This window comes from Rhinolophus ferrumequinum, chromosome 7 (assembly GCF_004115265.2).
Source record: "Rhinolophus ferrumequinum isolate MPI-CBG mRhiFer1 chromosome 7, mRhiFer1_v1.p, whole genome shotgun sequence".
NCBI classification, from domain to species: Eukaryota; Metazoa; Chordata; class Mammalia; order Chiroptera; family Rhinolophidae; genus Rhinolophus; species Rhinolophus ferrumequinum.
Window position 1 is genome coordinate 45,564,709 of NC_046290.1, and position 24,443 is coordinate 45,589,151.

Genomic DNA, 24,443 nt, shown 5'->3' on the forward strand with positions numbered 1-24,443 from the left:
TTTAAATATTAGTGAATGGGGGACAAAAATGGCTACTTGCTTGTGTAATTACCCAGTTGCTTTAATTATCATATCTTCAATAAAAGTATTCGTATTTGTAGAGAATCTGCTGGGTGAACAACTCTTGTTTTAAATAGTGTGAACTGAAGCCAGAACTAATACATTTTTTTGTCTAATGAGCAATCTATAACTTCTTGTCTTCCGGAGGGTGTGGGGAACTACACCAAACTTTTATCCTTTGTACCTACCAAATTCTAAAAGTAGACAACAATAAGTGCACTATATCTAAATGTCTTCAAGGTATCCATCAGGTCTTTTTACCAAGCCCAGTAGAATAAAGGAAAACATTTTCTATCTGTGGTGAAATGACTCACATAGCCTTCCCCTGTGATAATACCATATTTTTTAAAGGGCATTTTTACATGCAAGTACCCAGGGGTAAGAATTCAATGTATTTCATAACCGCTGTGGTCCAGGCACTGATCTTCCAGATGGTCACTGGTCTTAGAATTGGACCAGAGTTCTGGAGTTCCCCTGCTGGACAAAAACAGACAATGTACATGTCTCAGAGGGTGGTGACTGAGACCTAAGGAAGTAGTAGGGCGAAGTCAGGACAGAGGCTGTTCGCCTACCATTGCAGAAATACTTCAGCATTGAAACAGCCAGCATCTCTGAAATCAGCCCTATGTGCATCCATTGATCCTATAACATCTAGTAATAGATGGAGATGATGCATCAGTGGTGACATTCACTTAAACCTCTTCTTTCTCTGTTTATTATTACTTTTTTAAATCCTAGATTGGGGAATTACTGAGTACCACGCATCCTGCCAACAAAGCTAGTTTAACCCTCTTCTGTCCCGAAGAAGGGGACTGGAAGAACTCCAATCTTGACAGACACAATCTCCAAGACTTCATTAATATTAAACTCAACTCAGCTTCTATATTGCCGGAAATGGAAGGACTTTCCGAGTTTACCGAGTATCTCTCAGAATCAGTGGAAGTCCCATCTCCCTTTGATATCCTAGAACCTCCCACATCGGGTGGATTTCTAAAGCTCTCCAAGCCCTGTTGCTACATTTTTCCAGGAGGGAGGGGCGATTCTGCATTGTTTGCAGTGAACGGATTCAATATGCTCATCAACGGAGGATCAGAAAGAAAATCCTGCTTCTGGAAGCTCATCCGACACTTGGACCGAGTGGACTCCATCCTGCTCACCCACATTGGGGATGACAATTTGCCTGGAATCAACAGCATGCTACAGCGGAAAATTGCAGAGCTTGAGGAAGAACAGTCTCAGGGCTCTACCACCAATAGTGACTGGATGAAAAACCTCATCTCCCCTGACTTAGGAGTTGTATTTCTCAATGTCCCTGAAAATCTGAAAAACCCAGAGCCAAACATCAAGATGAAGAGAAGCATTGAAGAAGCTTGCTTCACTCTCCAGTACCTAAACAAATTGTCTATGAAACCAGAACCTCTATACCGAAGTGTAGGCAATACCATTGATCCTGTCATTCTTTTCCAAAAAATGGGAGTTGGTAAACTTGAGATGTATGTGCTTAATCCAGTCAAGAGCAGCAAGGAAATGCAGTATTTTATGCAGCAGTGGACTGGTACTAACAAAGACAAGGCTGAACTAATCCTGCCTAATGGTCAAGAAATAGATATCCCAATTTCCTACTTAACGTCAGTCTCATCTTTGATTGTGTGGCATCCAGCAAATCCTGCAGAGAAAATCATCCGAGTCCTATTTCCTGGAAACAGCACTCAATACAATATCCTGGAAGGACTGGAAAAGCTCAAACATTTAGACTTCCTGAAACAGCCACTGGCCACCCAGAAGGAGCTAACTGGCCAGGTGGCCACTCCTGCTGTGAAACAAGTAAAACTGAAACAGAGGGCTGATAGCCGAGAAAGTCTGAAGCCAGCCACAAAACCACTGGCCAGCAAATCTGTGCGAAAGGAGTCTAAAGAAGAAACCTCTGAGGTCACAAAAGCGAATCACGTGGAAAAGCCACCCAAAGTTGAAAGCAAAGAAAAGGTAACAGTGAAAAAAGACAGGCCAGTAAAAACAGAGACCAAACCAGTGACTGAAAAGGAGGTGCCCAGCAAAGAAGAGCAGCCTCCAGTGAAAGCCGAGGTGGCTGAAAAGCAAGCCGCAGATGTCAAACCCAAAGTCACCAAGGAGAAGACAGTGAAAAAGGAAACAAAGGCAAAATCTGAAGAAAAGAAAGAGGAGAAGGAAAAGCCAAAGAAAGAAGTGGCTAAAAAGGAGGACAAAACACTTATTAAGAAGGAGGAAAAAACAAAAAAGGAAGAGGTGAAAAAGGAAGTCAAAAAAGAAATCAAGAAAGAGGAGAAAAAAGAATCCAAGAAAGAGGTTAAGAAAGAAACACCACTGAAGGAAGCCAAGAAGGAAGTTAAGAAGGAAGAAAAGAAGGAAATTAAAAAGGAAGAAAAGGAACCCAAAAAAGAAATTAAGAAACTTCCTAAAGACTCAAAAAAATCATCTACGCCTCTATCTGAAGCAAAAAAACCAGCTGCGTTAAAACCAAAAGTACCCAAGAAGGAAGAGTCTGTCAAGAAGGAATCTGCTGCTGCCGGGAAGCTAAAGGAGAAGGGGAAAATTAAAGTTGTTAAGAAGGAAGGCAAGCCAACAGAGGCTGCAGCTGCAGCCATCGGCACTGTGGCCTCTGCAGCGGCTGTGGCAGCGGCGGCAGCTGGAATAGCAACCACTGGCCCTGTCAAAGAACTGGAAGCTGAGAGGTCCCTGATGTCATCCCCCGAGGACCTAACCAAGGACTTTGAAGAGCTAAAGGCTGAAGAGGTCGATGTAGCGAAAGACATCAAGCCTCAGCTGGAGTTGATTGAAGGTGAAGAGAAACTGAAGGAAACTGAGCCGGTCGAAGCCTACGTCATCCAGAAAGAGACAGAAGTCATCAAAGGCTCTGCCGAGTCCCCTGATGAGGGAATCACCACCACCGAAGGGGAGGGTGAATGTGAGCAAACACCCGAGGAGCTGGAGCCAGTCGAGAAGCAGGGGGTGGACGACATTGAAAAATTTGAAGATGAAGGAGCAGGTTTTGAAGAATCCTCAGAGACTGGAGACTATGAGGAGAAGGCAGAAACTGAGGAGGCGGAGGAGCCAGAAGAGGATGGTGAAGAAAATGTGTGTGTGAGCACCTCCAGGCACAGTCTCGCGGAGGAGGAAGAAAGTGCAAAGGCCGAGGCAGATGTGCACATCAAGGAGAAGAGGGAATCTGTGGTCAGCGGTGATGACCGAGCAGAAGAAGACATGGACGAGGCGGTGGAGAAAGGAGAAGCTGAACAATCTGAAGAGGAGGGTTATGAGGAGGACAAAGCGGAGGATGCCAGAGAGGAAGAATATGAGCCGGAAAGAGCTGACGCTGAAGATTATGTGATGGCCGTGGTGGACAAGGCTGCGGGGGCTAGTGGTGCTGAGGATCAGTATGGATTCCTTACCACTTCAACCAAGCAACTGGGAGCCCAGTCTCCTGCCCGGGAACCTGCATCTTCAATTCATGATGAGACATTACCTGGAGGCTCGGAGAGTGAGGCCACCGCTTCTGATGAGGAGAATCGCGAAGACCAGCCTGAAGAATTCACTGCCACTTCCGGCTACACTCAGTCTACCATTGAGATATCCAGTGAGCCCACCCCAATGGATGAGATGTCTACTCCTCGTGATGTGATGAGTGACGAGACCAACAATGAAGAGACAGAGTCCCCATCTCAAGAATTTGTAAATATCACCAAATATGAGTCTTCGCTGTATTCTCAGGAATACTCCAAACCTGCTGTTACATCGCTCAGTGGATTATCTGAAGGATCAAAAACAGATGCCACTGATGGGAAAGATTACAATGCCTCAGCCTCCACCATTTCACCACCCTCATCCATGGAGGAAGATAAGTTTACCAAATCTGTTCTACGTGAGGTTTACTGCTCTGAAGAGAAAGGCATGAAAGCCAGTGCCACACTGGCTATTAAAGACACTGTCTCAGCAGTTTCAGATGAAAAACTTAGTCCATCCAAGAGCCCATCCCTGAGTCCGTCTCCGCCCATAGAAAAGACCCCTCTGGGTGAACGTAGTGTGAACTTTTCTCTGACACCCAATGAGATTAAAGTCTCAGCAAAGGCAGAAGCAGCCCCAGTGTCTCCTGAGGTGACCCAAGAAGTAGTTGAAGAACATGCTAGTCCTGAGGATAAGACCCTGGAAGTGGTGTCTCCCTCTCAGTCTGTGACTGGCAGTGCTGGCCACACACCTTACTACCAATCTCCCACTGACGAGAAATCCAGTCACCTCCCCACAGAAGTCATTGAAAAACCACCAGCAGTTCCAGTGAGTTTTGAATTCAGTGATGCCAAAGATGAGAATGAAAGGGCTTCCATAAGCCCCATGGATGAACCGGTGCCCGACTCAGAGTCTCCTATTGAAAAAGTTTTGTCTCCTTTGCGGAGCCCCCCCCTGATCGGATCTGAGTCTGCATATGAAAGTTTTCTAAGTGCTGAAGACAAGGTTCCTGGTAGATGTATGGAAAGCCCCTTTGAAGGAAAGAATGGAAAACAAGGCTTTCCAGACCAAATAAGCCCAGTTTCTGGCATGATTTCCACTGGTCTTTCCCAAGACAAACAGGAAAGGAAAGGCACAGACTTTATACCAATAAAGGAAGACTTTGGTCAACAAAAGAAAACTGACGATATTGAACCCATGAGTTCTCAATCAGGACTGGCTTTAGATGAAAGGAAGTTAGGAGGAGATGTTTCTCCTACACAAATAGATGTCAGTCAGTTTGGATCTTTTAAAGAAGACACTAAAATGTCCATTTCTGAAGGCACTGTCTCAGACAAGTCAGCTACTCCTGTTGATGAGGGTGTAGCAGAAGATACTTACTCTCATATGGAGGGTGTGGCCTCAGTCTCCACAGCTTCTGTGGCTACGAGCTCATTTCCGGAGCCAACAACAGATGACGTGTCTCCCTCTCTGCATGCTGAGGTAGGGTCCCCACATTCCACAGAAGTAGATGACTCCCTTTCTGTGTCTGTTGTGCAAACGCCTACCACCTTCCAGGAAACAGAAATGTCTCCCTCTAAAGAAGAATGCCCAAGACCAATGTCAATTTCTCCACCAGACTTCTCCCCTAAAACAGCCAAATCCAGAACACCAGTTCAAGATCATAGGTCTGAACAATCCTCAATGTCCATCGAATTTGGTCAAGAATCCCCTGAGCATTCCCTTGCTATGGACTTCAGTCGACAGTCTCCAGATCACCCTACGGTGGGTGCAAGTATGCTTCACATCACTGAAAATGGGCCAACTGAGGTGGACTACAGTCCTTCTGACATGCAGGATTCTAGTTTATCACATAAGATACCACCAATGGAGGAGCCATCCTACACTCAAGATAATGATCTTTCTGAGCTCATCTCAGTATCTCAGGTCGAGGTCTCCCCATCCACCTCTTCTGCACATACCCCTTCTCAGATAGCTTCTCCTCTCCAAGAAGATATGCTATCTGATGTCGCCCCTCCCAGAAATATATCCTTATATGCCTCACTCACCTCTGAAAACGTGCAAAGTCTGGAAGGAGAGAAGCTGTCACCAAAATCTGATATCTCTCCACTCACCCCAAGAGAGTCCTCTCCTTTAAATTCACCTAGTTTTTCAGATTCTACCTCTGTAGGCAAAGAGAACATGGCTTGCCACACTTCCTCTCTTCCATCAATGGAAACAACATCCACAGAGCCCTATGGCTACCGTGCCTCGATGCTATTTGATACGATGCAACACCATCTAGCCTTGAATAGAGATTTGACCACATCTGATATGGAGAAGGACAACGGAGGGAAGACACCTGGTAACTTCAGCTATGCCTATCAAAAGCCTGAGAAAACAACTGGGTCCCAAGATGAAGAAGGTTATGACTACGAGTCTCATGAGAAAACTACCCGGACCCCAGATGTGAATAGCTATTACTATGAGAAGACAGAGAGAACTATTAAATCACCATGTGACAGTGGCTACTCCTATGAGACCATTGAGAAAACCACTAAGACACCTGAAGATGGTGGCTATGCCTATGAAATTACTGAAAAGACCACACGGACCCCCGAAGAGGGTGGGTACTCATATGAGATAAGTGAGAAGACGGTAAGAACCCCTGAAATCAGTGGTTACAACTATGAAAAGACTGAGAGGTCTAGAAGGCTGCTGGATGACATCAGCAATGGCTATGACGACTCTGAAGATGGTGGCCACACAGTTGGGGATTCCAGCTACTCTTATGAGACCACTGAGAAAATTGCCAGTTTCCCTGACTCTGAAAGTTACTCCTTTCATACCGCTACAAAAACTACACGATCCCCTGATACTTCCACATACTGTTATGAGACTTCAGAGAAAGTCACTAGAACCCCCCAGGGGTCTACATATTCCTATGAGACTTCAGACCAGTGCTACCCTACAGAAAAGAAGTCCCCCTCAGAGGCTCGCCAGGATGTTGACTTATGTCTTGTATCCTCCTGTGAATACAAGCATCCCAAGACAGAGCTGTCACCTTCCTTCATTAATCCCAATCCTCTTGAATGGTTTGCCAGTGAAGAGGCAACTGAAGAATCCGAGAAGCCCCTCACTCAGTCAGGGGGAGCCCCACCACCTCCAGGAGGAAAGCCACAAGGGCGACAATGTGATGAAACCCCTCCCACCTCAGTCAGTGAGTCAGCCCCATCCCAGACCGACTCCGATGTCCCTCCAGAGACAGAAGAGTGCCCCTCCATCACCGCTGATGCAAATATCGACTCCGAAGATGAATCAGAAACCATCCCCACAGACAAAACCATTACATACAAACACATGGACCCACCTCCGGCCCCCATGCAGGACCGCAGCCCTTCTCCACGCCACCCTGATGTGTCCATGATGGACCCAGAGGCCTTGGCCATTGAGCAGAACCTGGGCAAAGCTCTGAAAAAAGACCTGAAAGAGAAGACCAAAACCAAAAAGCCAGGTACGAAGACCAAGTCATCTTCACCTGTCAAAAAGAGTGATGGGAAGTCCAAACCCTCTGCAGCTTCACCAAAACCAGGGGGCTTGAAGGAATCCTTAGATAAGGTGTCCAGAGTGGCTTCTCCTAAGAAGAAGGAATCTGTAGAAAAAGCATCAAAACCCACCACCACTCCTGAGGTCAAAGCTGCACGTGGGGAAGAGAAAGACAAGGAGACCAAGAATGCCACCAATGTCTCCACATCCAAATCGGTAAAGACTGCAACTGCAGGTAGGTGGACGGTGCCGGGATCCTGATACAGCCCACAACTAGTCCACTTTTACCTGGAACCTTTGAATTTCCATTTGGCTTTCCCTTCCCTTTACCATTCTTTTCCGCCAAAAGGTATAGCTCTTGGCCCCCTGTAGCCCGTAGGCTTGGGGATAGCTCGGCATATGGCCCAGAGCAGCTCTGATTCACCAGATGTGATTCCTGGGTTTGCTTCATTCTGCAACACAGCAACCAGAGCCTTGTTCTGAATCTTCAGAACCAAGGAGATGTGTTTCAAACTCCTTTAGAAAAAACTGTTGGCAATGGCTTCAGCTATGCTGGCTCCAGAATGAAGCTCAGGTTACAGGCCAGGAGCACCCAAAGGCCCAGGGAGAACCAGAGTTCCAAGCCAAGCCTGGAATAATTAGCATAGGCCCAAGATTTAGATTCAATTTGTTTCATTAAAAATTTCAAAAATAAAACTCTTGTAACATTTTAAAATTAAACAAATTATAAACATTTTTCTGAAAACATCATCAGGCTAGGGCTACATCCTCGCTGAAGGCAATGCTCTGTTTTCTTATCAGCCAACAAATACCATAATTTTAGTTGACCAGTAGGTACCCAGAGCAAATTGAGCGAAGAATATTGAAGGCTCTTCTTATCTCCTTCTTATCTCCACAGTCTTGCTAACAGAGACTCAGAATTCTATTTCAGATTGAAATTGCATATGGCAGGAGCAATATCCCTGACTTATGATCATTACTGTTTTGGTTCCGATTCCCAAATTGATAAAGTTCTCCGCAATGACTTGGGTTTTTGATGGAACAGATCTCTGACTGCCCAGCTTCATTTTGCTTCAAACCAATCACAGGGATTTGCATTAATACATTTTATTTGCTTTATGTAGTTATTCTGGGATTTTAGACCACAGTTCACAAAGTAATGTAAATTGACCCAAATATGTAAAGCAAAAATAACTTAAATAACATTTCCTTGATTTATTAGGGAAAATCTGATAGATGAACATTGGGACTTTCAAATTCATTACCTTTTAGGAAGCATTACAAGTGCAAAGTTTTACTTTAATCAACATGGAGGACCAATTTCAAGACTCAGTTCTCATCAGATTTCCTCTTTTTTACATGCATGTAGAGAACAATTTATTCATGTTTAGAATTAATGGAAAATCACCAGATAATGAATATAAGAGGTGACAACTGACCTGAATGGATAAAACACGAAATCCATTCAAACAGATAAAAGCCAACTGAAATTTGCTACCCAACTTGCCAAACATGTATACTCTAGCCCACACAATTGATTTTTTAAAACATTTTTGTCATTTAAAGAGATAATTTTAAGGCAAAGTAATAAATAAAGATGAGTTAATTTGAAGATGCTTTTCCAATAGATTTCCGGTATACGTCCTGCCAAAGCAAGCACCCTAATAGATTTCTAAAAAGACAAAATTGCACTATTAATTGATTTTTAAAACAAACCTGGGTCAACTTTTGGCAATTTCCTCAGCTTGTTCTTCTATATGAGCAGTGTTCATTTGGTGTTGATGGTAGTGATTTAGTGCGCAAGGGAAAATTACCAGCATTTTTAATTATTAGAATTGTACCTCATAAACTTCTATAAGTCAGAGTTCTTTGGTGGCCTATACATGGATAGTTTGAGGGTTTTCAGCTCAGATTCATTAAAATGGCTGGTGCATCTATTTATAAAATGAGTCAGTGTATCTAAATATCAGTTGGCTGGTTCTCATCACTCCTCCAACCAACCCCCTAAAAATAAAACTGGACAGTTCATGGAGTTCCCTGGTGGTTTTGACTCTAGGATGACAGTCTAAACATCCCATGGAGAAAGGAAATAGGATTAAGTATACAGTTGGTATTTTAAATGACTTTACAGCAGTGGTCTCAGACCAACTACACATTAGAATTATCTGGGGTGCTCTTAAAAGATCGTGGTGCCCAGGCCCTCACCCCAACCCCATTAAGTCAGACCCTGGGGCGAGGGGCCTGAGCGTCAGCATTAAGTGTGCTAGGTGATTCTAATTATGCAGCCAGGGTGAAGAACAGTGCCTTAGAATGCTAGTTCTATTAATGTTTCAAAAAGTTTAAACCTTCTGACTAGAACAAGGCAGAATGCGAGCTCCTCAAACAAGATGCCAGGAAACTTTTGGGTTAATCTGAATCTTGACTTTGCCCAGGCCTTTTCTGACCCAGACTGGGAATGTTAGCAGCCAGGTGACTCTTTCCCCAGTCTGGTATGTCCTGATTGGCTAGAGAAAGCCTAGTCTCTCTGAACCTTCCTCTTGCCAAAGCTTGGTATCCAGCCTTGTGTAGCCTGGGGTATCTCACTTTTCAGAGTCCTGTGCTGAGGGGAGAAAATGGCGTTTCGTCTGTGTATGACTGAGGTTAAGGTGCTGAGGGCCTCGGGAATCATATGAGGATAAGATCTGAACCATTTACTAGGTCAAATGTTAGGGTATGATATTCAGCTGTGGCCAAATTGCTCTCAAGTGAGACCCTAACAGGGGATTACTACATTGCTTAACTATAGTTTACCAAATGCAGCTGCTTCCTTTTGACTTCTAAAATCTATTTTTTAGATCATTTTTCAAATTAAGATGCACATTAGTACCTCTTTTAGGAGAAGTATTACCATTTAGTTCCATCGTTTGGGAATGCCTTGAAACTCTTCTTACTTCCTAATGGGCAGTCCACAAAGGGAAACCTTTCCATTCTTCATTTCCTGGTGAGATGGCAAATAACCTCCTTATATCTTCTCAAACTGCCACTACTAAATGCCCTCTACAAAGAGAGGGAAATGCCCGGGCCCCCTTTGCATGTCCTATGGACCTTCTTGAGGATGAGTAGGGAAGGTGTACTGGACCTGTGGGTCTCTTGAATTCCTGTGACCCTGGCTTTCTCTTTGTTAATTCACCCAGGACCAGGAACCACCAAGACGGCCAAGCCCTCAGCTGTGCCTCCAGGCCCCCCTGTGTATTTGGACCTGTGCTATATTCCCAACCACAGCAATAGTAAGAATGTCGATGTTGAATTTTTCAAGAGAGTGAGGTCGTCCTACTACGTGGTGAGTGGGAATGACCCCGCTGCTGAGGAGCCCAGCCGGGCCGTCCTGGATGCCTTGCTGGAGGGGAAGGCCCAGTGGGGCAGCAACATGCAGGTAGGAGCTCCAGGACAGCGTCTGCACTGCATGAGGAGCTGTGCCCAGAGGCGGAGGGAAGGACTCTTTGTGTTGTGATTGTGTGGTCCCCCATGGATCTGTCACTCCTGAAATATCCTGAGGACAAAGTGGATTTCACACACAGAAGGTCGTCTAAAATATTATTCTGGGCACCAGTAATAACCATGGCCTGGGAGGAGAGCCACTTTACCACCCTAAGGCATAATTTACTTATCTGCAAAATGGGCCTAAGATCACTTGTCCTTGCCCCTAATATACCAAGAGTATATGTGTATGAATCAAAGTAGTCATATTTTCATGTGAGATCTGCTAAGGAATTGTTTTTACTCCTTTATGTTTCACGAATAGACCAAAGCTAAGAGTGTGGCCATTTAGAAAACCAACTATGCATGTGAAATGCCACAGGAGGAGCACTGCTGATGGTGGTCCCCACTAGGATAGTCCCAACTCACAAACGTCATGACTGGCCAAGAACCACGTGTTGTTATTTCGGCTGGGATCTTTGCTTATCTAAGTTGTATTTGATTTGCACAGTCACCTACCATGTTTCTCCGAAAATAAGACCTAGCTGGCCAATCAGCTCTACTGCATCTTTTGGAGCAAAAATTAATATAAGACCCGGTCTTATTTTACTATAAGATTCGGTCTTATATAATATAATATAATATAATATAATATAATATAATACCCGGTCTTATTTTACTATAAGACCCAGTATACTGTAATATAATATGACAATAATAAAATATAACACCCGGTCTTATTTTACTATAAGACCCAATATAATATAATATAATATAGTATGATATAATACCAGGTCTTATATTAATTTTTGCTCCAAAAGATGCATTAGAGCTGATTGTCTGGCTAGGTCTTATTTTCAGGGAAACAGGGTAGTACACTGTGTTTGCATAACAATAAATAGTATTACTTGTTAGTTAATCATGTGAAATTTTATGAGAAGCACCAGTGGCCTCTTATGGAATACTGATGGAATTTTTATTATTCAGGCCAGTGCCCACTTACCACACTTTTCCATCCCTAACCACATACATGTTAAAGATACAAATCTTTGTTCTCAATACGAAGTGTTAGAGGGCTTTGAACGTCAATAATAACCAAAGCTCCTTGGATTAAATGTACAATATCTTTAATGGAAAACTTACCAGGTATGTTAAAGGAAATACAAGAAATTCCTCCTTAACTGAAGCACTTCTTGTTTTAACATGAAAGAATTGAAAAACTGACAGATGTCAGTTTTATAGGTGAACTAATTGACGAGTCATTAGTTGTTTTTGGCTCTAGTCTTCAATTCTCCCCAGAAAAACTTGATTTTTTTTTCTTTCCAGCTTTATTCTGGTTCCTGGAAAATATAAGTTGAAAAGTCCTTTGCATTTCTTGAGGAAAATAGAAAATTTTCCTTCCTTTCCCCGTCTTTCAGATGGTCCAATTAACACCTTATTGTTCTATTTTTTTCATCTGATTTCCAGCTCTTCCTTTAAGCTAGTTCCTCTCTCCCTGCAGGTGACCCTGATCCCGACTCATGACTCAGAAGTGATGAGGGAATGGTACCAGGAAACCCATGAGAAACAGCAAGACCTCAACATCATGGTTTTAGCAAGCAGCAGCACAGTGGTTATGCAAGATGAATCCTTCCCTGCATGCAAGATCGAATTGTAGAGACCAAGGCCAGCCACACCACAGGATTGGAACTTTGTTTCCAGAAATTCGTCAATTTGAAATCACCTTTTCTAAAAAGTCAATTCATCAAAATAAGTTGCTGAACTGTTACCTGCCAAACGCTATACTATGTCACGGTGATGCAAGTCACTAATATGTCTCAGTTGTTGCTGATTGCTAAGGGAAGTTACCGTATTCCCACAATAGGGTTCAAGTTACTGCAAAATTACCTACCCCAGTTCATCTCTGCTGAACATTTGGAAACCATGCACTAGCAAACCCAACTGACTTCTGCTAGGTATTTGTCTTAGAAAGAGAGAAAGTGAGAGGGAACGCGCGCACAAAGAAAGAACGCAGGAGAGAGAGAGAGAAAGAGAATGAGAAAGAAAAAGAATGCAAGAGAAGGAGATATAATGGTAGAGAGTGCTGGTGAGATTCCCAGAGAGGAAAAAGAGAGAGCAGGGTGGAGTAAGGAAGAGAAAATGACCAAATCGGTCTGCATTTTCTCAGGCAGTCTGTATTCTGTAATCTACATAGACAGAGTTTTCAGTTTGTGTCAGTGTGAGTCATCAAAAAGGGTCTTAATTTTTTAAAACAAGTTGGCTGGAAGAAAACAAAAAGAACAAAACTTGTTACGAGGACCTGTGAAATTTTTCACGCCTTAGTTAAGCTCCTTCAGTTTAAAGGCTGCATACTGACATATCGTAACGAGCGTAGATTGGACCTGCAAGTGGTTTGAACCCCAGTCAGAACTCGCAGACTCTTCCAACACACAAGTAGATTGATCTAAGGCATGCTCCCAGCCTCTGCACCCCGTTAGTCCACTCTGAGTCAGTGAACCTGCATGCGGAAGCACCCATGGCCACCCCAATTAACAAGCAAATACCAAAGCAGTTGGGAGTACATACAGTAGACAATTTGCCTTAGGAAGTGACTTGAATGTACAAAGATACTTGATGCACTTATTATTTTTTAACGTGAGACAGCAAGTTTATAAAACATCCGTGTAGGATTATAGCTACTCCAGTTACAGGAGCATGTGTGTGCGCGTGGGGGTCCTTGAAGCTGATCTGATTGGTGCAACTGTTTGCTGCTGAGCCGTGCATGTGGGGTACCGCCTTAGTGCCCCTGCGGCCCCTCAGCCAAACAAGTTGAGCCTTTCATGGCTTCTGCAAGTTCAAGGTGGAAATGGCTTCTATGATCAGAACTGGGAAAACAGTGAATCTTATGGTGGAAGAGGTTCTTAGCAAGTGTACAGTATTTACCTTCCTTTGTCTTACATTGGCTTTTTTTTTTTAAATTTTCCATTAATTTCAGCATAATTATGGGAACAAGTGTACAGAAGAATTTTTTTTTTTAGGTATGTGAGAACTTTTCATAGATGAACTTTTTTAACAAATGTTTTCATTTGCAAGAAAATGCAAAGAAAATTTTCAAGTGACAGTCTTTTTTTTTTTTTTTTCCAACTGTTTCATAAGACAAAAAAAATGAATAATGTTTGTTGAAGTTCTGGTGAGACTGAAGTCTGATATTGCAGTGATAATATTTATTAAAACCCATAACTACCAGGAATAGCGATACCTCCCACCCCTTGATTCCCATAACATAAAAAAAACTTGAGTACGTGCTATTTGAGAGTAGGGGAGAATGGCATGCTAGACTCCTTTTCCAGGCCTTTACATCATCCAGTGATATCCTACATACTTCTTTCAAGATCTTCAACCACGAGGTAAAAGAGCTAAGACAAGTTCAAAGAACCCTAGCGAAAATTTGCTTTGGGATTTTCTTTTCTGAAAAAATAAATAAAGAAGTAATACATTGAAAGCAAATGAAATCCCAACTCTTTGACGGTTCATCATGTAGAGTTCAGAGATCATTTCCATCATTGTCATTATTGAACTATGAGTCTGGGAAGCCAGATCATGATTAAAACTGACGTCAAGTTTCCAGTTGCAGATCAGTGCCCCCGGGGTTCAGATGTGGCAAACTTCTCGGTGACAGCTGTGCTGTGTGCTCGGTCATGTTGCGTTTCCTACAGACTCGAAGATCTACGGAGTAGTGACCAATGACCTCATTTTATTTTCTATGTTAGTTATTTATTTCCAAAGTAACATTGTAGTTTATTTTTGTCTGGTAAAGTGTATGTTTTGCACTGCTAACTACTATGAGGGTTTAAACAATGCTTCTTCAGGGTCCCTTCACTGAGGACCTACGCAGTCTACTTAATGCTGTGAATTACATTTTCAAATGTTTAATTTTAAAAAAAATTAATATTCTATTTTTTTTAGGCTTCTCTAGAAATTCAGCTTTTATTTATTACTCCACTTTTTGTCAAGTCCTAAAGAACAAAATAGTGAATAAGGGTACAAACAAATTAACACATGATGGAAAACTTGTTGTGACAAAAATGAATTTCATTGAGTGTAAACTCATCTACTTCAAACTTATGAGACAACCTAAGATATTCAAGATAATTACTTAATGATTAGTTGTTAAGTTAGATCACATAATGCATGGGAAGAGAAACAGATTTCCAGCATTCTTGCCAAATCCAGACCTCTGGTTGATTTTTCTGTTAGAAGATGGAATTATTTTCCAGTTTCCCAAGTTAAATTTATTTAATGTATTACTTTGCTTTTTTAAAAATAGAAACATTTCGGGAGAATTACAGCCAGTTTTCAATTATAACCATTCTATCCCACTCTTTTTTTTTCTTTTGCTGTGGGATTTAATGGGGAAAATATACAAAAGCTGTCATTAGTCAGGTGGCTCTTTTTCCTATGAAACGTGTCAGTGCCCTTCTCCATCCATTGTTCTCAGTGATGACCACAGAGCCTGAGTATACCAGGAAAGCCAATATTTGCATTACAGATTGCGCCTGTCCTTCCAGAAATCTTTCTTACCTGGGTGACTAACCTAATTTTGCTAGTTCCATAAATACACGATTAGTTTAGTAACAGGCATCACAATGTACCATGTACATTCATAGTGAGAGCTAAAGATTGACACAGACTTCTAGGAGCTTTATTCACACTGATTACTTAGTCCAATTGTATAGATCGAATATTTGAGTGGAAGGAATTCACACTCCGTTTAAATGATGGGATCCCATCAGGATAGCTAGCACTCATGATCATGACCTTTTTGGTAGTATTCTTAAGCAAAATTCTATGGAGACTAAATGTTAGAGATGATCCTCCATTTTCAATTTTAACTAATTCTATCCCCTTTCTCAAAACCCAACTCCCATGCATGCTTTCTCAGTCTTGTGGTGGACTGGATACAATGACTTAACCCCTCTCCCCCAAATGCCATTTTCCATGGAGTTCAAAAAAAATTTTTTTTTCCTTAACCTTACATATCATAGTGAATGGTTTCCCCAGTGTATATGAATGTTTTAAGTGTCTCCAATAGCTTACACAGTTTAGGAGCTTTTCAATACTCATTTAATAAGATTAAATCATTTGCTAATAGAAATTTTACCACCTTCCATTTTCCCTCTATTACCAAATTCAGCTCTCAGGAGCTGTTCTACGATTCTGAAATTGCTTTTCTTGCCTCTCTTTAGTCACCTGTCACAGGAGGTTCTTGCTCAGTAATGATATTGTGAGTTAGAGTAATAACTTTTTTTTTTTGCGCTTCAGATTTAGAAGATCCTGTTTCCACTTGAAAGGAACTGTAAGCTTTTATCTTTTAACCAACTGAACAACATATCAAAAGCAGCCTAAGGACGAACATTTCTTTGAAAGCAATTAGGTTATTCACCTGGTATTAAAATGATTACTATTAAAAAAAAATCTGTGACTTTATTAAGTTGATTTAAAAGGCAGCATCAAAAACTGAAAAGGAAGGGGGAAAAAATAGCTTCTCTGCACTCATTTGGAGCTCTCCAAAGCAGGGACCATGGAGCTGAGGCATCAGGACTGGGCTGCCCTTTCCAGAACACCCTGCAGCAGGCCAGAGGCGGTTTATGCGGCTTACGTGTGCTGCATGCAGCCCTATTCTTTCCGGGCCTGGGAAGAAGTGGTCTTGAGCCCAGCGGAGAGGCACCAGCCACTCCTCTCTCTTGTTCTGAATGGTGTTTGTGTCAGTCTGCAGCTGTGTATGGTATTATGTCTTATAATCCTGCATCACTTCTATCCTATCCAGTCATATCTAATGTAGAAAATTAGTTTCCAGTGAAAGTAATATGTAGTGCTTTTATGATATTTGTGTGCAATATCCCCCTCTTCCATTGAGGATATTTGATGTAAAAGAAAAAAGAAAAAAACAACTCAGTTCCACAATAAAATACAAAAGTGGCAAAAGTTCATGTGTGTGCTATGCTGTCTTGCGTTTTGAGTGACTGAGTTGGGCTCAGCAGGGGTGGAGGTTTGCCACGCACGGGGTGGGGGTCAGGGTGGCAGTCTCAGCATTCATTCATACGGGGTGATTATATTCTTTTCAGGGTGGGCTACCTGGCTTTTCGCAAAACAGGGACAGAGTCCTACTATTTCTATAACTGTTGCCTCGTTCTTTTTTATAACCAAGCCCTAGAGGACATTGGGGTCTAAGGACAGAAACTGAGAGGTGAGGGAGAGACATTATTGCTTAAAAAGAAAAAGTAAATATGCCAGTGTAGTGGGAGGAGGGTATTGGGAGGGGTTTCCTACGTAAACTACAGTATAAACCCCAAACCAGGTGTTCAGCCTAGTTCCACCATGCCTGGCTGTGGCACCTGCGTCACTTTATCCCATCTAGAGTTCTTTTTCTCACCTATAAAAGGAGAGGATTTGACAAGATGGTCAAACTGGATGGTCCCTCGTATCGTTGACTTCCTGGAGCTCTACGAGGCCATCATACTCGGCAGTTACATCCTGCACCTCACTTATCTCCTTGGTGTCTTGCTCTGTTACAGAATAAGCTCTAGCTAACGTAATACGCTGTGGGTTTGACTGACACCCAGGAACTAAACACTGTTTAGGAAAAGTGATTATAAATAACATAGTACCTCAACAAAGGAGGAATTCCTTAGTCATTCAAATTACTGTTCCTTTATACCCAGCAGTAGGTAATAAAATCCCCAGCAGTAGGGGATTTAAAGGTGAACAAAACATAAGTGCTGCCCTAATTGATTGGGGTGACAGGGGCTCCCAAAATTCAAGAGCTTTGTTGACTATAGGGAAAGCACCAGAAGTGATGTCTAAACTGAGACCTGGCACGTGTTTGTGTTGGCCAGAAAGCAAATTCGAGGCCGAGGCAACATCTCACACAAAGCCTCAGCAGAGAGTAGGATTAACATATCTGGGGGTCCAGATTGCTCAGAACGGCGGAGTGTAGAGGGACACGCCAGCATCTCAATTCCCACCACACAGCCACAGAAAATGTGCCGAGTACTCAATAGAGACCTCTAGTACCTTTCTGTATTCAGAGATAGTCCTTTGGCCTCAAAAGCCATCACAGCCTTTCCTGAGTCATAATGTTCATTTGTCACATACCCTCCTTTTGATCTTACATTGTGCCTCCAAATCATGGGGCTTCATTGATGGGTTCAATTAGAAGTCACTGTTTGCCAGAAGCAATTCTGAAATCTCTCCAGAAATTAAAGGGTTAAGCATGTGAGCACTCAGGGTGGGAAATCATCACTGAGATTTTAATGACATCCATCAGACTAACCTTAACTAAATAAGTTGTTTTCCACTGTAAAATTATTCATTTCCAGGAAGTGTTTCAAGGATTACAATTTTGAACTCTGCAAAGATGAAGCATCATGGAAGCCAAAAAAGCAAGCAAAATTCTCTTACCACTGGGTACCTCAGAGGACATAATATCCCTTTTATAAAGCCGTTATAAATCTTCCCCGTGTCCTTGATCCAGCATTTAAAGCCCATAACGGAATTTATTTCCAGGTGCTTTTTTTGTACGAATAAAATTTGTTTCCTGAACATGTCCAGCTCAGATCTGGAATCCCTAACATTCACACACAATAAATACACATCCTACGTATTATCGACTTTGTTTTAAACAAAGATCCCAGTGGTAACTACCACAGTTTGGGCATTACCACCATCTTCTGTTTGGACGTCCTTGCTACCATACAAGTAATAACATCCTCACGGCAGCAAAAAGGCCAAATCAATGGGGAAAGAAAGGTTATTTTCAAGCTAAGAAGCTGTTATTTAGAATAAAATGCATTTTTTTTCTAACATAACTATATTGAAAAGCATTTCTTTCTCTGCCCCCATTTTCTAAAGTAAGATTTGAAAAATTTACCGTTCTCAGAGTTTGAAAAGTTCAACTCTGAAGTGGAACTGTGAAAAGTTGAGCTCTAACCATTTAATGAAAATACAATCACACCACATTTTTTTTGCTTTTGATTCACTAAAGCCAAAGGAAGCCATCTGAGCCCATTTCAAACTTTATCCCTTTCTCACCCATGCAGGCTGTCAGGCGGGGTCTCAGCTCCCGCTCCCCTCATAAGAACCAGGATATGGTGAGGCCAAAAAGGAACACCCACGGAGCCATAGGTAGGGGAGTCATACCACTATGTTCTCGCTGGCGGCTGGGCTGGAGACACAGGAAGCAGGAGCCACACGATCCACAATCGCCGTCTGCTTCTCTGCCAACCAACTACCCCACTTGCTAGCTGCAATCTGCGCTTGCTAGCTCAGCCCTGCAGTTATACCAGTGGCCAATGGCTAACTGGTTACAGCTGATGGCCAACTAGTTACAGCTGATGGCCATGTACTACCTGAGTCAGCACCGTTCCATGTGAGGCCGAGAGCCTGGAAACTGCTCTTTGGGACTCTGTCCCCACACAGGCCCAGAGAGATTACTGGGTGCGATGGCGTAGGTTCTGCTGACTCACTGGAGGTCACATCACAACAGCTTCACTTTGGCTCAAGACTCCTGGTCTCAGTTATATATCCCGGACAGCAAAATCATATAAATCATCCTTCACCTGTTGCCATAATGGACTCTGTTTAGGAAGAATAATGTCCAGCCTGTATCACTGCTTATTTTATACTCATATTCAGTTAGGCAAGAAACTAACATGGATTATGTTTCTTGCCTGAGAAATATCATTTGCAATGAGCTATGCGCACAAACATTGTTCTTGGCTCTCGTCTACGTCACCGCAAAAATTCCTGTGGATGCTCTGCTCGTACATCCTAGGCCACGGTCTCTAACCGGCACAATTGGCATTCTGGAGCAGACAGTTCCTTGTTATGGGGCTGTCCTGTGCACTGTTGGATATTTAGCAGCATCCCTGGCCTCTACTCAGCAGATGCTATTTCATTTGGAGCGAAAACAATGACTTTAAGAAAGTCACTTTCAAGGCCTTTGACTACATGGAAAATCCACGGCAACTTCTCCATACACATATCTTATATCCAAAGCCAGCTACAAGGTATGAAAACAAAATGCAGTTTGGTGCCAAGACATCACAGCCCCAAGAGGAAGGGAGTAAGGTATTTGCACTTCACCATTGTTTTTTCTTCTTCCATCACTCTTCTTTTTTGTCGGCCAAGGAGGGTCTTGGCCAAAACAGTACTACTGTGAATTCTTCATTTCAATTCAACTTAAAATAATTTCTGTTGAACATCTACTCTACACAAGACTCCAAGGGGAAGAAGTCCGTTTCCAGCCCAGGACGGGGTGAGACAGCCCTATGTGACTAAAGCACAAAGCAGACGATGATGATGACTTCCTATCATTAGAGCTCTTCCTGTCTCTGGCTTGTGCTGTGAACACCTACGTCACTTCCTGTGTCTAATACTTTTCAGGTGTGCATGGACAGGTGCCTACGTGCTGCCTCCTCGCCCTCACTGGAACCCAAGCTATTTGAGGGTAGGATGTATAGTTTACTCACCTGTGTGTATCCATGGCAGGCATGCAGTATGGTGCTTGCACACAGTACAGGCCAAACAAATGCTTGTGAGCACGTGACAGCAGTGCTAGAATAGAGACAGACCTGGTTGCAGTCACCAGGCTTCTAAGGGGGGCGTCAGTGGTGTATCACATAAATGGAGCAGAGGGGAAAAGGTCCATAGCAGTTGATAAGCAGCAAGCAGAGCAAAAGCCAGATTCTCAGGATCCACAGAACAAGAAGTGGGACAGGAAGTGAAGATACCCTTTTAAGAAATTTCATGAGAAAGAAAGGAGGGTGATAGGGTAATAGCATGATTGATGGCAGGAGAAAAGCTTTTTCGTTTATAAAAGGGAAGGTCTTGAATAGGACTGTAGACTTGGAAGAAGAACTCGGTAGAGATCATACAAACTGGAAAGGGAAGGCTTGATGGTTCTGGAACAGGCCGGTATGCAAGCAAGTCACAAATTAAGAACCTAACCTTGGAAAGGGGAGAGGGGAAGTGCATCACTTGGAAGTAGGAGGGATGATGGAGAGAATTTTTAAGGTAGAAAGGAGGGAGACTGAGGTGGTATGATGTGGCTTAAATTTTCTTGATAAAGTAAGAGGCAGGAACATCTGCTCACAGTTCTGGGGGCAAACGTCTGGGGCTTCAGCCAAGTAGAAAAGCAGAGTCAACGAAAGATAAATGAAAGGACTATTGAGTTGATGAGGACAGCTGTAAATTTGTAGAGGAATCAAACAGCCTAATATCATGACTTTGTATACCAACAAAGTAGGTCAGAAGAAAACAGAAAGAAAACAAACGGTGGTGTAGTAGTTTTCTAGGGCTGCTGTAACTAAGTGTTAAGAATTGGGTGGCTTAAAAGAACAGAACAATACTGGAGGCTAGAAGTCCAAAGTCAAGGTGTCATCAGGGTCATGCTCCTTTTGATGGATCTAGGGGACAATCCTTCCTCGCCTCTTCTAGTTTTTGGTGTTTGGTGACAATCCTTGGCCTTCCATGGTTTGTAGGTGCACCACTTATAGTCACATGGTTGTCTTCTCTGTGTGTCTGTTTCTTTGTCCAAATGCCCCTTTTTATAAGAACACCAGTCATATTGGATTAGGGCCCACCCTAAAGACCTCAGTATAATTTGATTACCTCTGTAAAGACGGTATGTTCAACTAAGGATTCTAAGGTTTTAGGGGGTAGGTCTTCATATCTTTTTTGGAGGGGATACAATTCAACCCATAACAGGTGGGTCCAAGGATGTAGGTCCAAGGATGGCAAGTGGGCCAGATAAAGGGATTGAGAGGAAATGAAAGATGCTAACGAGAGCATCAGTGGAACAGCCAACCATAGGGCCCCGGCTGGGAAGGGCAAGTAGGGTCTGATTTCTGTTGATCAAGGGTTTGAGTGACAGGGTAAAGGTTAAGGGTTTGCAGGCAGAGAGTTACAGGGAAAAGCTGGTTCAGCAGGAGTCACGGGATGAGAGAAAGGGGAGTGGGAGAACGGGACTTTAGGTTCTAAGCTCTGGATATGTGATTTTCAGCTGGAGGTTTGGCTGTGACTATGGTATGTCAGCTAGAAGGAAGGTCATCGACAGTTAAGGTCATCCCCCGAGGTTGGGGTACTGAGAGAAGTTTCTCCATCCACATGGGAGAAATACAGAAGGTGGTGTCAGGGAAAAGGACAGGACAACTGTAGTTAGATCTCACAATCATCCAGGAATGTGGAAGGGTATCCTATAGCTCAGGAGGGAAGAGCCTGGGGAAAGGATAGTAGATTAGAGGGAAACGACTCTCAAAGGGGAGAGGTGCCTGAGAGAGATGGGAATTTCTTCCAAGGGTGGACGGAATCCCAAGGAGTAGGAGCAGGAAAACTCCTGGGAGGCAGGACTGGAAATAAAGTGTGACAGGGATGGGTAGGGAGGGAAAGTGAAGGCCACATCATGCGTGATGGTCATTCCCAAGCAAAACGTGCCTTTCGATTTACCTTGAACCTTCCTCCTGATACAATAAGGGAGTGGCTGAATCAAAATGTCAGAACTCACGTTGAGTCATAACCCACTACCTCAGCGAGCGTCAGCTTTGGTAGTCTCCAGGGCCCCGTGCTGGGTATTGAGTATTGCAAGTAACACGGAGGGTGAGGAGCAGGGCCAGCCTGACCGCAGACGGGGTGCAGTTTCAGCTTCCTCATTCAGAAATGGGGTTCCCAGTACCTCCCTCGTAGGGTTGCTGGTGTTGCCGGCACACAGTAAGTCCTCGATAAGTGGCAGTGATTGTGGTGGCTGTTATTATACATACCACAGTCTAATGGAGGAGGGTTGATAATGTGTTTTTCAAAATCATAGTAACTATAACGATGATGAGATTCCCTATGTCTCTCTCCCTTTCCCAAAAGATAAAGAATACACCAAAACAATCCCAGAACATTTATTTCCATAGGTTCTTGATAAAAGAGCACAATTCTGAATTAAAGTCACCACTGTACTTAAAAGCAAAATTACATAGCAAGAGCTGCCCCAAACCCCTTTCACAGAGAAACTTCAGGAAGGAATTTTCTACCTGACAGTGTAACAATTTCTCATGTCTCCCACGCACCAAAAGCACCATCCCATCTCTCATTTTCTCCAATTTCTCTGACTGAAATGTGTGTTCACAAGTTGTACGTGGTTGTGTGTGCGTGTGCGTGCACAAAAGGCTCATTTCACTTACTTGATGAAGGAGCGGAGACAATGCTTTGGAAAAAAGTTCCTCTAACATGATGGAGAAACTTCCAGCCAAGGAGGCTTCAGAGCTAGGGCTACCTTTCTCCTCAAAAGCCCTTACAGTCTCAAAACGCTATTACAGGTTCCTGAAATTTGAAAGCCAGTGGGTCTTGTGTTCGCTCCGGTACTGAAGTTCTCCCAGTTCAGGTCTGGAAGGGTAGATGGGGGAAGCAGAAAGTGGGGATGTGTGGGCATCCCACACCCAGCTCAGGCTTAGTGCTTGCAGCACAGAGGAAAAGGGGGACAAGGTCTCAGAATGTGCAGTTTGCCTCGGCTGGGAAGAGAGACCATCCAAAAACTGTGCGAGACCCAGTACTTCAACTGTGGCCTCTCCCACCACCAGCGCCAGGTATCAGAGACTTTCGATGTTCAAAATTGATCCCTGTCCCCCAGGAATTCCACCATAAGCCTCAAGAGCCCCCTCTAAGGTATTTAGCTAGTGGCTTGAGTCTGACCACCGCCTACGTTCATCGTTCCACAGCCCTTGGCACTATGGATGGGCAATCACAGTGCCTTAGTATGTAAGCCTCATGGCTTTTATACCACAGCGTCCTGCTTGAAGAAAAGGAGAGATGCGTGGCGGAAGTGGAGGCTGCCATCGCCGTCACACTGCCTCCCACGACGGGGTCTAGTGAAGTCCTTGCGACGGGGCGGGGGCGCTGGAGGCCCCTCAGGCAGAAGCCTTCGCTCCCCTCCGAGCCTGGTGCTCCTGCTTCGCCTTCTCCCTCTGCTCCTGCTCCCTCTGAATCAAGTGCACTCGCTCCAGATGCCACCGCTGCAGTTTCTGCTCATAGGCCGCGATGTCCTCTGCTTCACAGGTGGGGAGCTGTTCTTTGACGAGCTGGGTGGTCAGAGTCAAAAGGTTTCCTGACTCAACTTTGCCCAGAGCCTGAAGTTTAGAATGTAAGGCCTGTTGGAAACAAAGGAAAAAAAGAGGAGAAAGGAGGGTGGGGGTGGGGGAGGAGCAGACTACAAAGAGGAAAAGAGATTAAGACACATGCTAAATCTCCTCCACATATTCTGCTTGCAGAAAAAGGCACTCTGTTGGGAACCTGTCGTCCGGGCCCTGTTAGCTTTTGCTGTTTTTTTGTTTTTTTTCCAGCCCAACAGTTTTGCTAAGATATGCCGTGTTTCCCCGAAAATAAGACCAAGTCAGACCATCAGCTCTAATACGTCTTTTGGAGCAAAAATTAATATAAGACCCACTCTTATCTATTCTATTCTATTCTATTCTACCCAGTCTTATATTACAGCAAAATAAGACCAGCTCTTATATTAATTTTTGCTCCAAAAGACGCATTAGAGCTGATGGTCCGGCTAGGTCTTATTTTCGGGAAAACACGGTACTACATGTGATTCCTCCCCTTCATTGACAAATGTAAAGCGAACTCCACATGCTGTGATTCCCTCTGTAGTTTCTTGTTTTGAACCACAAAGATGGCACAAGTATAACAAATCTACATTCCCACTCTGTACTTTTTTTGCACCAAACCAAGCAGTGAACTCCAAGAACAAAGAAACTCTAAGATGCAAACAAAATGGCAGAAGCAGCCGATGAATTGGAGGAAACCCATCTATATCTTTCCCTTCAGAATAACTGAGATAAATGTCTGCCTAACTCGTGTTCCTTTCAACATATGGCAATCATTTCAAGGATTTCTTACTA

The 24,443-nt window shown here is 43.4% G+C and overlaps 2 protein-coding genes across 3 annotated transcripts in view; one reads left to right on the plus strand and one right to left on the minus strand.

The window, feature by feature from the left end:
* MAP1B (microtubule associated protein 1B) overlaps window positions 1-16,485 on the plus strand; it is a 96,412-nt gene extending 79,927 nt beyond the window's left edge. For both annotated transcript variants that reach the window (XM_033110453.1, XM_033110454.1), the window contains 3 exons: window positions 799-7,297; window positions 10,236-10,474; window positions 12,020-16,485. In XM_033110453.1, the coding sequence (XP_032966344.1) occupies window positions 799-7,297; window positions 10,236-10,474; window positions 12,020-12,175 (6,894 nt within the window). In that variant the 3' untranslated portion in view covers window positions 12,176-16,485. The remainder of the gene's footprint in view (window positions 1-798; window positions 7,298-10,235; window positions 10,475-12,019) is intronic.
* A 5,947-nt stretch (window positions 16,486-22,432) lies between these two features.
* The window catches only part of MRPS27 (mitochondrial ribosomal protein S27), a 73,854-nt gene continuing 71,843 nt past the window's right edge, over window positions 22,433-24,443 (minus strand). Inside the window, exon 11 of the mRNA XM_033110607.1 lies at window positions 22,433-23,687. Within this exon, the coding sequence (XP_032966498.1) occupies window positions 23,448-23,687 (240 nt within the window). The 3' untranslated portion in view covers window positions 22,433-23,447. The remainder of the gene's footprint in view (window positions 23,688-24,443) is intronic.